Here is a 16,627-nt window from a genome sequence, read left to right as displayed (position 1 = left end):
CTATTGGCCAATAGTAGGAGCTGGACATAGAAGGCAGCTCTCCTCATTAACATAAAGATGCACACGGTGAAGCAGAAAAAGGACAAGGAGAAAAGGTTCTGACAGTTTTGGTCTGTGTTGTCTCTCTTCTCTTTTAATCCATGTAAATGGGTCAATATGTTGTTTTGTGCTTTCTTCAACTTCTGCTCCACAGGCTCACCCTTCATTTGGTGCAAAAGAAGCAGGATCTGGTCGTCTCAAATGTGCATTGCTCAGCAAATTCCTAGTAAAGTCATAGATGCATAGATGTGTTTACCTGACCGCAGAATATCTGTGAATGTTGCTCTGCTTTTCATGTCTTATTGCAGGTGTAAAACCAGGCCTATTTTTTGACCCTTCACTGTTCTTGCCACAGGCTGTGCAAAGTTTTTATTTTCCAACATAACATACCGAACTGCAGAATAAACATTCCTGAGACATCTTAAAGTGTGACGTTTTTTTATTTCTGCTCAGTGGTGTGTTCAATTTGGCAGATCTTTGTTGTTATGCCCGCAGTAGCTCAGGGCTTCTTCCCAGGTCTTGTTTTGGTCAATGAGTAAAAATGGGGAATCTTAAAAAGAAGAATATGCATGTTTAATATGACAAAAAGTCAAGCAAATCCATATAGGATATAAAGCAAACAGCAAAGTCAGAAAAACAATAAGTTTATAGCAGGCATGCGAATATTCCAGTCGCCTGACTGTTGATGGCAGCAATCCACATTATTAGCCCAAAAAAAAAAAGACGCCAAAACCAAGTTTTGCTTAGGGCCCTACGGAGGATTGGACCAGCCCCGTCCCCCATCATCGAACTCAACTCACCACCAGGGAGTGGTCAGTGGACAGCTCTGCCCCTGTCCTCACCATAGAGTGCTAAGAGCACATATGGACACCGTTGTGCTTGAACACGGTGAGTATTTTTGCAGAAGTTAAACACACATCAGTCACATTTAAAAGCTGGCTCTGAGCACATCTGCTTGATCTATTTTGAACTAAGTGAGGAGGATCCTCTTAGACATCTTAAACATATCATGTCTTTCCTTAATTGCTTGCTCTGTTCATAAGGAAAACATTTAACAGCATCTAACAATTACTTTAGTACTTTTTTACATTTGAACTGATGCACTAAGCAGATCGTCAGCCAAAGTATTTTATGTCTAATCTCGCCTAATTTATTTTTTTCCTTTCCTCATTTTCTAACACCCCCCATCTCCGCCTCTTTACTGTGTGTTTATGAATCACCCCTTTCAGAGATCTCCTGTTTACTCTTACCACTGCAGCATAAAGTGACACCCGACCCAAAACATTTGCAATGGAGATTTTGCTCTTGAGTTTGCTTCTTTGATTGCATTGCAAGACCAGTTAATGTTCGTCTTCCAGGTTAGTTGCGTTTTGTCGCCCTCTCCTGGTCACGTTTCAGTAAATGAGTTTTTTTTTTCCTATTGTGTTATGAAGGATGTTGCAATAATAATAATAATAAAAAAAAACATAATAAAAGTAGCAGCATATAATAACTGAACAGTTTGCCAGTCCTTTGTGGGATTTGAGTTAAGGTTAGATTTAAATTAAGACCAGATCAGTTTTTGGTCTCTTGAACAGAAAAAAATGTTTTTTACTCTCTTACCATGACAATAGGATTTAAATTTCTTTCATGCCTGGACTCAATAAAAGAATGTCATGTCAATTTTAACTTTAAAAGTTATTTATTTTGAAAATTAGTGACGTGTTGAATTCTTGTTAATACTTTAGGCTTTATAGAAAATAGTAAATAAATTTGAATATTAGTGAAAAGTTTATTTATTTCAGGAACTTTATCACTGATTGGTCACATTATGTAGATTAATTACACAAATGGATGTTTGATATTCTTTATTTCTATTAAGTGTGATGTTTTTTCTCTGACAGATCATCAAAACATGACATTTAAAATTTGATTTATGCGTCAAACCAATATAAAATTATACTTTTAAATGTGAGCTTAATGAAAAGTTCGCATAATAGCTACTTAAAGGCTATGACAGAGAACCAGCTCACCTTTACATTAAAACCGTTCATATGACGTTATTGATTGCTATGCTAACTTAGCCTTAGCTTTCACAACAGTCTCTTCTAACATGGAGAAGCTGCATCATAAACAGAATATAAATATCTAGGTTTATGGTTGGACAGTTCTTACTCATGGAAAACACATATAGATAAATTAGAAACCAAGTGTAAAAAAGTTATTAATCTATTAAAGGCTGTGGCTGGAAATAATTGGGGGGCAGATAGACAGTCATTATTAAGCATATACAGGGCTCTCATGAGAGCAATAATAGATTATGGCAGTATTATATATGGAGCAGCAGCTAAAACGTCATTACAAAGAATAGAAAGATTACAGTGTAGAGCTTTACGTATATGTATAGGAGCAATAAAAACAACACCTATTAATGCTCTTTTAATTGAAACTGGGGAAACTCCTCTGGAAATGAGGAGAATTAAACTAGCTTTAGCATATTGGATGAAAATTAAAAGTAATATAGATGATAATGTGAATTCAATTATCTTACAAAATTGTTGGGAATATGTGAAGTTCCAAAGTAATGGATTTGGATGGATGGTTAGGAAATGGATTAAAATGTATGGATTGGAGGACAAGGAAATAGCTCAGTTTAATCCAACTAGCGTTATTCCTCCATGGTTAATACCAGAGGTTAATGTAGATTTGAAAATTAGCATAATGAAAAATGATTGGAATTTAAATGAAATAGGGATAAAGACTGATATTTATTTAAGAACTACATATAATAATTACCTTAAAATTTACACAGATGGTTCTAAGAATTTAAAAGGATATGTGGGAATAGGAATATATATTCCAGAGTTTAAAAAATGTATTTATAAAAGAATATCAGATCAATTGTCGGTTTTTACAGCAGAAATGGTGGCAGTTATATTAAGCTTACAGTGGGTGGAGGAGATTCGACCAGACAGGGTGGTGGTGTGCACAGATTCCAAAGCAGTAGTAGAAAGTATCAAGGGAGAAGGAAATAATAGAAAAGATCTGGTATTAGAAATTCATCATATTTTATTTAGATTATATAGGGGTGGCATTGATGTTTGGTTTTGTTGGGTGCCAGCACATGAAGGAGTAAAAGGCAATGAAAAGGCAGATAAATTAGCTAAAAGGGCTTTAGAGGGAGAAATAGCAATGTTAATTCCTTTTGGGAAAGGGGAAGGGAAATCACTTATTAAAAGTAAAGAAATGGAGGAATGGCAAAAAATGTGGAATGAAGATAAGAAAGGAAGAAGATTATATGAAGTACAAAAGTCAGTTCAAATTCGAAGCATTAATGAAAGAAACAGAAGAGAAGAAATAATAATTAGTAGATTAAGAATAGGTCATACCTACTTAAATGACATACTTTATTTAATAGGGAGGAAAAATAATGATAAATGTGAGAGATGTGGAGAGAAAGAAAATGTAGAACACATACTGATGAACTGTAAGTCATATGAACACAAAAGGAAAGAATTAAAGAGAATAGTTAGAAGTATAGGGCATGAATGGAATCTTAAAGGTATATTAGGAAATGAAGGAAACATAACAGATATTCACAAATTAAGGAAAGCATTGTTTATTTATCTTAAGAATACAAAATTAAAAAATAGAATTTAATAGATGTGAAGTAATGCAGCTACACACTCATGTACAGTAGGTGGCGGTATGCACCTTAAAGTTGCTTGTGATCCGCCATAATAGAAAAGAAGAAGAAGAAGAAGAAGCTGCATCATAGCAGAGAGACACTATGGGGGGAGTGGAGGTAAGCAGCACGCACATGGAGGTGATTGACAGCGCTTGGATACGTCGTATCTGATTTCAACAACAGTATTGTAGACTAAATGCTGACTGATAGCGATAAAAACGAATGGCTGTAACAGAACTGCTAAACTTTCAAATGCGTTATATATATTCCTTAAGCATCACAGTGTAATAAATATAATATACTGTCAGATTTTTCATAAGGTCGCTTTAGAAAAGCTCAAAATCGTGGAACTTTCCCAGATCACATGAACGCACCTTTTAGCTTCAATCGCGAGCTCCCCTCGGTCCATAGAGCCTTCTTGTAATAAATTATGTCAACCACTAGATGTCGCCAGAGTCCTTCCATGTGTGATTGATGCATTTAAACGCCCATCAAGTGCGTAGACATTTTTAAGTCGAAAAGTATTTTGTTTAAATGTTTAATTAAAGACATTTCTGTGAGTTTGTCAATGTGTTGAGGGAAAAATAAATTCTGGCTGATCTGGGATCATGTTTATATATACGTTTTTTATTTTAGATTTATTTGTTTATTATTGGTTTGATTTGCTGTTGCTTGTTTTCTTTTCTTTTTTTTTTTCTTTTTTAATGCATTCGACCATTTCTACCTGCGAGTAAACAAACTGAGATGTCGGGAACTTTTAGGCTTCAGAAGCGTCTCCTCTTAGTGGTGAACCTCAGTAAAAATAAAAAATAAATAAAATCTTATCAGATCAGATGAGGTTGGGATTGGGAGACTGCGATAAGTCTGGACTCTGTGCGGACTTGCACTTTGGTTCTGCAGGATTGCAGACATGCCTCTGCTGATAAGACATGTGCTTTCAGTTTAAAGCTCAGAGAGGACAAGTTCGGTTCTGGAATAAGAATTACTTTCTTCCTCACGTTATTTGAGTCCCCCCTCCTCCTCCTCTTCTTCTTCTGTTCTTTTTGCAAGAGATTAGATTGCATGTTGACGCGATGACGCCCGACTTGTTTACTCCTCTGAGTCCTATCTGTGTCACCTCTGGCTGCAGCCGCGGCTCCGTGGAGCTCTGTGACATGAAGACTGTTTAGGAAGCCCTGCATTTGAGCCACCATGTGGGCGTGTTTCTCTCAGGCCCAGCAGTCTCTCCGCTCTTGTGTGGAGTTCAGAGCGAGGAAAACGCATTTCTTCTGCTGCGACCGCAGAGCGCAAAAGGTGGGAGCTCTCCCACCTTTGACTCAGACTCCGACGCGCACGCCATCATCTCCCACCCCGGGCTTCAGGCGCTTCACCAAGAAGAGGGAGGTTTACAAAAAAAAAAAAAAAAAAAAAAAAAAAGAAAAAAGGAAAGAAAAAAAAGAAGAACTTATCACCATCATCATCATCATCTAGCCATGGACGCATCTCGGTTCGCTGCGGTACATCTGGGCCTGCTCCTCGTTTTGTTTGGGAATGTACCGTGTTTCCAGTCTGCTGCTATCATCTCCCCCTCCGCGCCGAGGAGGAACAGGGAAGCCAGGACCTCTCATCCGCACGGACAGAGGTCACCCAGGCTCTTCAGAGACATCATCGCCTCCTCGCACCCCGCGGCGGGACATCACAGAGACGGAGAGGTCCCAAAGGACGCCGTGGTCCCGCACGAGTACATGCTCTCCATCTACAGGACGTATTCGGCGGCGGAGAAACTCGGACTAAACGCGAGCTTCTTCCGCTCCTCAAAGTCTGCCAACACCATAACGAGTTTTGTGGACAAAGGAACAGGTTTGTGTTTTTTTTCTCTCTATGTCTCTCTTTTTTTTCCTCTGGTCTGCTCTGATATACTGTCTACTTGGAACCGGTTAGAGTAGGGTCAAGATCTTTTTACGCACACTGCAGATGAAACAAACAAAAAAAAAAAAGAGAGAGAGAGAGAGCATTTACGAACGCACTTTACGCGCTCAAAATCTCATCAAATGTTCTTGAATTTTTTAGACAATTCACAAGGGCTTCGGGTTTATGTCGGTTAATGTGAAAACAGGCGATTATTTGCCACTTCTCGTCTCCTTTCTTTCAGACGATTAACTGATTTAAATCCTCGTCCTCTGACTCTGTGAAAACCACAGCAGTTTTTGCAGAGAGATGAACCGAACCTGTTGGATTCAGAGCGTCTGCGCAAGCCCACCGATCTGATAGTATCATCACCGAACATGCTAGAAACCAGACAAGAAGAAGAAAAAAAAGTTCTGTAACGTATTAAATGACCGGCTTCAGCTCCATCCAGATTTTACGCACTGTGGAAAGCAAACAAGGCACATTTACGCGCTCAGATCGTGTAAAATCTTGATATAATGTTTTCATGAATTATGAAAAAATTTTCAACTTTTTTGAGAGAGAACAGAGTTTAATTGGTTGTAGATGAACACTGCAATGAACTAATAATGGACTCTCTCTGTCTCTATAAGTCACTGTCAGCCTCCAATCAAACATGTGGAAAGGTTTGTCTCCGTCGTCGCTTCCTTCGCTTTTCCTCCTGTAACAAACCTTCAAACAGAGTCCAGCCCCCTCACCCAACACCGCAGCCATCACTTATTAAAACGTCCAATCTGTTGCCATTATGGTGCCCAGTAAAAGGCCAGCTTGTGCCAACAAAGGGGGTCCCGAGGGGCCCCGGGTTGGGGTGGAAGAGGGTGTGCGGGGGGCGCAGACCGCAGAACGGGTCGGTGTGAGCAGCAGGTGTTTGAGTCAGTTATAAATGTGTAAGGAGCAGCTTGCGAGAGCAAACACAGTCCGATCAACACAAACACAAACACACACACACACACACACACACACACACACACACACACACACACACACACACACACACACACACACACACACACACACACATTACAAGGACAGGAGTTCATCTTTGAGGGAGAAATAAAAAATAAGTCTTTGGAGTCCCAACGCCGCAGGCCGCCAAACATCCCAACATCTTGATGCTACATGTGAGAGTCAATACTTTTATGTATATAAAAAAAATTATAATAATTTGGATTTCTTTAGACACTTTATTGACTCTTATGTTTTGTGCAATCCAGACAGTTTAGAGATTTCGACAGAGCTGCTCCAGCTGAACGTTTTTGAGCCTCGGCGTTGCACACCAAGCCTGGAAGGTTTAACTTTGATTTTAACTTGAGCTCTCTGTGTGGATATGTGAGGAGGTGGCCCACGAATGAAGGTTAAATAAATAAATGCATTTATTGGGGGCTGCCCCTATTATCTACGCAGCTGTTTTTAAGCTTGATTCGCGCGTTAAAGTTCTGATGGACGTTGTTGGTTTCTGGCAGTGGGACATGGTTTGATTTATTTTTTAAGAGGAGTTGGGGTGTGTGTGCTGGTTAAGGAGGGGATTTGGGGGAGGTAGCGGGGGGGTGGGGGGGGTGGACGTGTCAGGCTCTCTCTTGTGATTCTGATGTGATGTGTCAGTGGCTCTGACCCCGAGCTGGACCCTTCTGAGGGGCAGCTTGGCATCGGAACGTTTTTGAACTCGATGATCTAATTGAGTGTTCATGTCATAACATATCAAACACTGTCTATTCTCCCGTAATGACCACGGTGGGCAGATCCCCGAGAAGAGAGGAGAAAAGGGGAAGGAAGGAAAGAAAGAAAGAACGAAAGAAAGAACGAAAGAAAGAAAGAAAGAAAGAAAGAAAGAAAGAAAGAAGAAAGAAAGAAAGAAAGAAAGAAAGAAAGAAAGAAAGAAAGAAAGAAAGAAAGAAAGAAAGAAAGAAAGAAAAAGAGGGGAAAATTAGAGCGCTTCCTCCTCTGTGAAGTGGTTTGAATTTTTTTTCCTCCCTTCTTGTTTTACTGCGGAACCTCCCTTTGCGAGCACCACTTTAATTACGGAAACTTAAGTTCTTGCAACTCGAGCGCCTTTGGTTGCTTTTTGGTGTTGCTTTCAGCCAGCAACCCCCTCGCCCTCCATCTCTCTCTCCATCTCTCTCTCTCAACCCCCCACACCCCCCACTAATCGTCGCACTGCATTCTAACCTGCAGCATGAACCTGGGCTGAGCTGGGACTCGGTTTGAAATCGCAGTAGTGTCACAATTTGGAGGAAAACAACCTGTGCGTCTTTTGCGCGTCATTTTACGCACGCAGGAGCAGATTTTTTTTAATTATTTTATTATTATTTTTTTAAAAAGAAAACCTGAGAAATCCATGTCTCCGTTTGCTTTAGCGAAAAAAATTATAAGTTGTAAATCATATATTAAATAAATAAATCTGAGTAAGAAAGGAATCACTTTCTCACCATCGATCGTTTAAAAGTCTGAGTGAGAGAGGGGAAGAAAACGGCAGCTTTTGAGATTTAACCAACAAGATTAGGCTGAGGGATACAGCAGGATGCTTCAAATGAACAAGCAAATAAAGCGGAGAGGGGAAAAAAAGAAGAAAGTTTTAAAATCAGACAAGACTGACAAGTTAAATAACGCAATCACTCAGTCAGTCGATCACTGAGTCGTTCCGCGCTGGCGCACTCGTTTTCAGCGGAATGTTGTCGTTGGCAAGCCGGAATGAAATGGAAGAGGGGAAGTGTTTTAATGAGGAGGATGGGAGCTGAGAGCTGTTAATTATTTGGCAAACTTGTTTTCGATTTGTTTGAGTGCTTATAAAAGTACAAAAAAAAAGAAGAAAAAAGAAGAAGAAGTAACGCGAACCAGACGGAGGGAGAGAAGAAACAAGTTACTGAAAGGAGGCAGAAGGTTTCAATCTGCTTTTTTACTGTCTGACTCGGCGGGCTTCACGGGACGGAATCTGACAGCCAGATTTATTTGGAAAAAACTCCCCCTAAAGGTGCTCTCACAGACGACGTGACGTGATACTGCGACGTAGACACGTGTCAGTTTAAATTAAGACAACGTTCAAGTTAACAAATAGAGACAACCTGTTATCTAGAGGGGAGAAAAACAGACAAATTAATACGAAGTCGACTAAATAAATCACTCTTTATATATATATATATATATATATATATATATATATATATATATATATATATATATATATATATATATATATATATATATATATATATATATATATATATATATATTTGCTCTCTCAAATCAAGAGGGACATTTCTTCTGAAAGTGCAGATGAACGTTTCGGGAGAAAATTGGCGGAAATGTTAAAATAAAAGGAATGACTTCTCTAAAGCTGTTTTTATTCTGGGGAAAACCGAAAAAAAATGTTTTGTTCGAAGTGTCTCCGTTATGCTCAAACTGTGTCCTATTTGTGCTAAATGTTTTTTTTTTTCTCTCTCTCTCTCTCTCTCTCTCTGTCTCTCTCTCTCTCTCTCTGTCTCTTTCTGATTTACATCCTATTCTCATTGGTTCGCCTTGATGAAACATGTTCAGGCCGGACATGGGGAGGAGAATAATGTAATAATTGTGCATTATTGAGCTGAGTATTCAGTTGGTCGCCTTTGCTCCGTTGTGCCTAACAGGACCACACGAAATCCCTTTTCCTAAAATCTGTGTTTTAAAAAATAATAATTTACATATGTCTTTTTAATTTACAACATTTTAAAAATGATACTCCCCTTTTGGATATTCTAATTGCTGTTTATATGCCAAATTTTTCCAGGACAGGATTTATTTCTTTATTTATTTTATCGTTTTATTCCCTCTTCGACATTATTAATCGACCTCTCAGCGCGTAAAACCAAATCACTCTCTGATTAATGAATGTGTTAGAAATGAATAAACAGAGGGAACAAACTGAGAGGGGGAAAGTTTCTGGATTAGATTTCAATTAGTGTCTATGAGTGGAAATGCTGTAAACCTCACAACTAAAAGACAACTTAATACAAAAATAAAATCAGTTTTTATTATGTTTTAAAAACATGAGATCTTTTTTTTGTTACTCAGGCCTAAAATGAGATGAAGATTGATATAAACAATAATGAATCCTGTAAATCTGTTACATCACAACATAACTAAGATGGCTCGTTCACTGTCAGCAGCCGCCTCCGGCTCAAGAAGCGTGACTTTAGCATTAGCTTTGTTGCTAGTTGACAAGTTAAAGTTTTTGCCAACAACAAGTTGGCAAAGACTTCAGTAATAACTGTAACAGCTTCAGTCATGTTACAATGCATGCTGACGTCTCTGCTGAACTCCGCAGAGAATGAGAGCTGTGCACAAATCTGTGGCACAAAGTAAATGAAGAAAGAAATTCAAGAAATGAAATAAAGAAATGGTTGTTACCAACAGCAACGTTATAGCGCTGCTAAAATGTGGCCAATATTGATCACTTCATTCGCAAATGAATATGCTTGATTTCATTTCAATATTGTTCATTGCCTGTTTGATAATATCTAAAGGTTTTTTTTGTTGTTTTTTTTTACAGAGCAGTTTGGTAGCAAATCAGACTTTGAACACTAAACTGGTTCGTGACAACTCACTGACAAATTGCAATCTTTACGTTTCAATCTTGATAAAACCATTAAAAATCTTATCCGCCTCCCAGTCGCCTGACAGAATCCAGCAGCGGACGGAACCAATATGCTCAGTTCAGTTCCGGTAAAGTTTTTCTAATAGAATGGTAAATATTGATATATGTTAATCATTATTAAGCATCACATTTGCAAGCTAAACTATAAGATTTTTAAGAATTTCATTGACAAATATTTAAATTTTTGTGTGTGTGTGTGTGATTTAGTAACAAGTTGGGCGTCAATATTAGCAACGTTTTAACTACAATTCTTTTTCTTCTTGTTGTCAATAACAAATATGAATCTTTCTGTAGGTTTGTTCTTATCGTCATCTATAACGGGACGCTGTGAACGGTCTTCTAAAGCAACATCTTCCCCGTGAAATCAGGAGCAAAAAAATAAAAATTCTCTAAGGGGCTTTAACATTTGTGCCACCTGAAATGCTCCGTCAAAAATAGCGATTGTTTGTCATCGCTAGTATTTTTGCACTCTCCAAAAATTCTGATTTCCAGAGCAACTCTTCATGCAAACACGCTGTTTTTTGCTTAAAAGTGGCACGCCGTTAAAAATGAATAAAAAAAAAAAAAAAAAAAAAATCATCAGATGCATCGGCGTCTGAAGCTTTCCCTAAAAAAAAAAAAAAAAAATACAGTCAATAACAACCGGACAAATGCGCACTTTACTTTAGGCCAATGCCCAAGATTTATGCGATAAAGTCTTTCCTTTCTTTCTCTCTTTTTTGTTTCTTTTTCCACAAAGAAAAAAAAAGCCGTTAAGGCAGCGCTGCGAGGCGTTAACGGGCGTCTTAATTGCATCATTATCGGATGAATTTATTATGAGGGCGGATGTGGATTAGAAATTAGACGGAGACATAAATCATATTCTGTAGCGCGTTTCGCCTTTCTTCTCCGAACAGCTTGTGTGAGGCGGGCTCATGGTGGACGTTTGAAAAACAAGAAAGAGAGAGAGAAAGAGAGAAAGAAAGAGAGAGAGAGAGAGAAGGCCTCTGTGGGAGAATGTGACCCCCCCTTCCCGCCAACACAAACACATACACACACACCACCTCTCTCTCTGAACACTGTACAGTCTAAGTGAATCTGAGTGCAATTATTTTCTTCTTTTCTCCTTGCAGACAATCTTTTGCACTCTCCTCTGAGAAAACAGAAGTATCTGTTTGATGTCTCAACCCTGTCCGAGAAAGAGGAGCTGGTCGGAGCCGAATTAAGGATATTTAGAAAAGCTGTGGGGGCCCCTCAGGCGGCGGGGCCCTTCCACCTCCAGCTCTACCCGTGCCGCTCCGACAAACCGCTGGACTCCAGGTCTTTGGACGCCGCGGACTCCGCCGAGACCGGCGGCTGGGAGGTGCTGGACGTGTGGGACGCGTTTCAGACGCAGCGCCAGCACAGGAGCCAGCTCTGCTTCCAGCTCCGGGCCGCGCACGGCAAGTCTGGCGAGGAGATGGACCTGAGGCGGCTGGGCCTGGACAGGAGCGGCCGCGGGCAGCAGGAGAAGGCCATCCTGGTGGCCTACACGCGCTCCAGGAAGAGGGAGAACTTGTTCAACGAGATGAAGGAGAAGATCAAGTCGCGGCGGTCGGCCGAGGAGAAGCCGGCGAGGGCCGAGGGGCCGCGCGAGGGCCCCCCGCGGCGGCGCCGGAGGACGGCGCCGAACAACCGGCACGGGAAGCGGCACGGGAAGAAGTCCAAGTACAGGTGCAGCAAGAAGGCCCTGCACGTGAACTTCAAGGAGCTGGGCTGGGACGACTGGATCATCGCCCCGCTGGGCTACGAGGCCTACCACTGCGAGGGCGTGTGCGACTTCCCGCTGCGCTCGCACCTGGAGCCCACCAACCACGCCATCATCCAGACCCTCATGAACTCCATGGACCCCAACAGCACCCCGCCCAGCTGCTGCGTGCCCACCAAGCTCAGCCCCATCAGCATCCTGTTCACGGACTCGGGCAACAACGTGGTGTACAAGCAGTACGAGGAGATGGTGGTGGAGCAGTGCGGCTGCAGGTAGCGGCGTGTCGGTGTGATGCACACAGCGACGGAGGAAAAACGAAAAGACAGATTTTGTTCAAACCGAAGTCCTGACGGGCTCCGCGGACGTGAACAGATCAGCTCCTCACAGGGTCTGGAGCGTTTTAATCCAAATGACGGGATGCGCTCACAGGAAGACTCCCGTCCCTCCCCATCTCCACCTCCACCCCACTTTATTGTTATTTATTCAAACTGATTAACACTAAAAGCGTTCAGCACATTTATTCTCAAACGCAGGGACCTTCAAAAAAAAAAAGCCCGTATCAGCTGGAGTTGCCCAAGAGTTTTTGGCGCAAAGCAGCGAATAGACGCAGTGCGCGCTCTGCAGGGCTGCGGGTCAGAAAGGAGCCTGTTTATCTGGGAGCGCCGCGCCTGATCGGGACGTTTTGGGACAACACACACACACACTCACGCACACACACATACACACACGCACACACACACACACACACACACACACACACACACACACACTCCCTACCTGGAGACATTACAGGATCGGGATAGAGTCTGCTTTCACCAAATAAATTAATAAATAAAATAAAAGAGAAAGAAAGAAATCAGTAAACACATGAGGTGAATGTCTAATGTACCAAACACAGAAACGTGGATCTGTATGTGAGGAGATAAAGATGGTGGTGGTGATGATGCCTTCAAGAGATTTTTTTTTTCTTGCCTTGAAAGGACCCAGATAAGATCTGTGCCTCTCCTGGGACCTGACGATGTTTTTTTTTTTTTTTTTTTTTTGGAAAAGCACACATGACTGGGCGGATTTTTATTTTTATTTTTTTATATTTTTTTTTGTCGCTCAAAAGTCTGCATCTTTACGCAATGCACTTCCACGACTTCCTGCGCCATGCACGGACAAGTGGTTCAGCGAGAGAGAGAGAGAGAAGAAAAAAATAAAAGACTCGCCAGTCGAGACTATATTTAAATGCACATTAGCTTTGAATGCACTGCTGTTCATTGTTTTTTCCTGCCTTTATCTCTGAGCTGTAAATATTTTGTACAGTCGAAAGAAAAAAACAAACTTTACAAAGTGCTGCGAATGAAGAGACGCTCGAAAGGCGTTTCTTTGTAAATGTACAAAAAAAAAAAAAAAAAAAAAAAAAAACCTGCACTCAAATCGGTAAAAACAAAATGTCTATTCTATAATTATTTTATTATTTGTGATGTACAGAGTTCCACGATAATCATATATTTCTTACGTCGTATAAAAAGAGTAATTTAAGGTGTCTTCGATATTTTTTTGCAGAGGGTGGAAAGTACTATTATTAATATCTATCTACCTCATTATTGCATATAGGATCTGAGTTTGAGGTGCATTCAGTTAAAGTCTAAAGAGCTTTTACAATGATATATATATATATATATATATATATATATATATATATATATATATATATATATATATATATATATATATATATATATATATATATATATATATATATATATATATATGAGATCATTTATATAACATATATTACTGGATACTACTCCACACCATTACTGTACAAATAAAATTCCAAACAAAGTCTGGAATTTCTGGTGAGTTCTGCCTTATTGTGTTTATTTCCCTCGATTTATGTTCGGAAACTTGGATATGTAATGAATGTCTTAAAAACAACTTGTTCGCATTTTGTCACGATGCGGCCACACACCTCATTGGGTTTTATTTGGGGGCGTTTATGTGACAGGCCGACACAAAGCAAAACCGCAAATGAAATTAATACGTGTTTTCGCGCATATTTCACAAATGATCTAACTGAAAAGTGAATGAATCGGTACCCACGCAGAAAGACTTTTGCAGCCGAAAGTCGTTTGGGACATGATTCGCCCGGCTTCATAGCATCTGCATTACTTTTGGATGCAGATTCTTCATTGGATTTCGGTTTGCACCGATGTTGGGGGGATTAGAAACAGTGGCAGGGTTTCATGCGGGCAATCGTTAGAGAAATGGCGGGAGGTGGGGGCCACGAGCTCAGTCTAACAGCAAAATAATTTGTAAATTGTGCATTGAACACGTTTTCTATCGCTTTCCTGTGTGTGAAGTCAACAGCTGTGTTTTCATTAAGAGTAGAATTGCGCATTCTGAAATTACTCTGACATGTTGGCCAATTAAAAAAATAAAATAAAATAAAAAATCTCACTTCTTCCATAAAATGTTTTTGCGCTTGGATGAGGATTAGATCGAAATAAATGCATTTTGCAAAACTGTAAAGGAAACACTTGTTTCGTGTCACACCAGTCACACAATCAACAGCCGGATGTTACTACTAGAGGTGGACGATACTGGAAATTTTGGCATCGATCCAATACCAAGTAAACGCGGGGCCAGTATCGGCGATATCAATGTGGCGATGCGTGACAAGAAAATACTTAAGAGGGCTGACAAACCACGATACAACTAAATGAACAAAGCAACATCTTCAAACTTATTCTGTTTTTCAAGTCAAACAATACAAGAAAGTAATGCAAAGAATAAGGAATGTATTCCCTTCAATGCACTCTGGATTTAAACTAAATCAAATCAATAAGTGCTGCTCCATGCGGTGTGTCAGAGGCGTTGCTCAGACAGAGGAGACTTTGATGAATCAGACTGTGCAGGCTTGAGAGAGAAAGAGCTTGAGTATCGATCTTTTTACATGAGTATCGTTCGATATTAATACCAGCATTGGTATCAACATTATTGATATTAGGATGATCCCCCACTTCTAGTTACTACTGTCTAAAACCAGGAAGAAGACAAAAGGAAGTAGTAGGAGGATGATGTTGTTTTTGGACAATGTGCACCTGACTCCACCATACCTCTCACAGCATTTCACAGTTCATAAAAAAGTTGTGTGAAGTTCAAATGTGTTGGATCCATGACTCTTCTGTAAAATGGCGGACTAAAATTTCCCCAAAACGCCGCATGCGTAGCTGCTCCCAAGTATGAAGGCGCTTGTCTCCTCTGATGGCTGATAGATGATGAGTGAATTATGATTATTTGTGATGTAACTGTTACTTCCATTGCCATCAGGGTGCTATTCATGCAAGAGTCATGTGGATACTTTGATGTAAATCTTTCCACTGTAGCTCTGGTTGATATTTAGGGTCTTTCTCCCTCTGAAAGCTAAACCTCTTGCTCTGGTCTCAGGTTTCTCTGAACCAGCGAACAGGTTTTCTTCCAGGAATCCCCTGCATTTAGCTCCCTATCAAACTAGACCATCTTCCCTGTAGACCCTGGAGAAAAACTATCCCCACAGAATCATACGCCCATGACCATGTTTCACGTGTCATTTGGTAAATAATGACACTTTTAACAGAAAGTTGCTTTAAAAGTCAATTTGAAGTCCAGTCTTTACATTAAAGTGACATTATTAATCAAATAACGACACAGCTGTTGCACAGTTCCACCAAGTGTTTGCTAATTGCTGCTGGCTAGTCTGCAGGAGCTGAGCGCAGTGTTGTGGTGGAGGGGTGAGCTGTGAGATGGTGTTTTCATATGAGGTGGAGTACTCTTTTCACCTGTTTTAAATGTTATCAGCCCATAAAGGAAACAAATAAACAAACAAAAAAGCCTTCTGGTTCCAGGTGCTTGTTAAGCTGCATATCATCAGTGATAAGAATGGTAGATAAGAACCTATACTAGGATGTACGGGAGACTCAGTCAGAAACTAATGTACGGGACTGATAACTGCTAATTGTGGCCATTTAATGTGCTGATAACATTGAAAGCGGGTGCTGTTCTTGCTATGTTTGCATGTAGGACAAACATCTTCATCTTCAACTTCTTCTTCCACATGTTCTCCTTCATGCAGATAGTTGCTGTGTCAGCTTAGATGGTGCAAAGTGAACTGCTTTGAAACTTCTCCACAATTTTCTGTCTGCCGTGTTCCTTCATGATGCTACACTATTCCAGATTTGGATTTGGAAGAGGCTAAATTCTAATTCTAATGAAACGCATTAAAGTTTGTGTTCATGTAATGGGGCAAAAAAATGTGGAAAAGTTCAAAGGGTTCTGGATCCTTTTGCAAGGAACAAGACAAACTAGCAGATTGATTTCTAAAATGGAGACTCCATTCTCACTGCAACAACACTAAATCATTTCATTTTTATGTAGCTACTAGTGAAAATCTCTTAGTACACTTGTGATGGGGCAAAACTAAAGGTGACACTTCATTTGACGGGGTGTGCATAAGACTGACGTGACACTGTCATAAATATGGCTTTACACGTGTCATGAATGTGATAAAGTCTTTATGGATGTTTATGACGTGTCATTTGGTAAATAATGCCACTTTTAACAGAGAGTTGCTTTAAAAGATAATTTGAAGTCCAGTCTTTACATTAAAGTGACA

The 16,627-nt window shown here is 40.1% G+C and overlaps 1 protein-coding gene across 1 annotated transcript; it reads left to right on the top strand.

Moving 5' to 3' along the window:
- Positions 1–3,799: 3,799 nt before the first annotated feature.
- On the top strand, positions 3,800–13,402 carry gdf6a (growth differentiation factor 6a). Its single transcript, XM_044118184.1, has 2 exons — positions 3,800–5,545; positions 11,372–13,402. The coding sequence occupies exons 1-2, from the start codon at positions 5,179–5,181 to the stop codon at positions 12,259–12,261; spliced, it is 1,257 nt and encodes a 418-aa protein (XP_043974119.1). The 5' UTR covers positions 3,800–5,178; the 3' UTR covers positions 12,262–13,402.
- The last annotated feature ends 3,225 nt before the right edge of the window (positions 13,403–16,627 follow it).

This window comes from Gambusia affinis, linkage group LG05 (assembly GCF_019740435.1).
Source record: "Gambusia affinis linkage group LG05, SWU_Gaff_1.0, whole genome shotgun sequence".
Lineage (NCBI taxonomy): Eukaryota > Metazoa > Chordata > Actinopteri > Cyprinodontiformes > Poeciliidae > Gambusia > Gambusia affinis.
The sequence above is the reverse complement of the archived record's forward strand: the minus strand, read 5'-3'. Positions and strand labels throughout refer to the sequence as shown.

Bases quoted from the DNA above. Each gene is read 5' to 3' on its own strand.
- gdf6a (XM_044118184.1), top strand. From the start codon at position 5,179: ATGGACGCATCTCGGTTCGCTGCGGTACATCTGGGCCTGCTCCTCGTT. The intron at 5,546-11,371 runs GTTTGTGTTTTT...TTCTCCTTGCAG, and splicing joins TTTTGTGGACAAAGGAACAG to ACAATCTTTTGCACTCTCCT.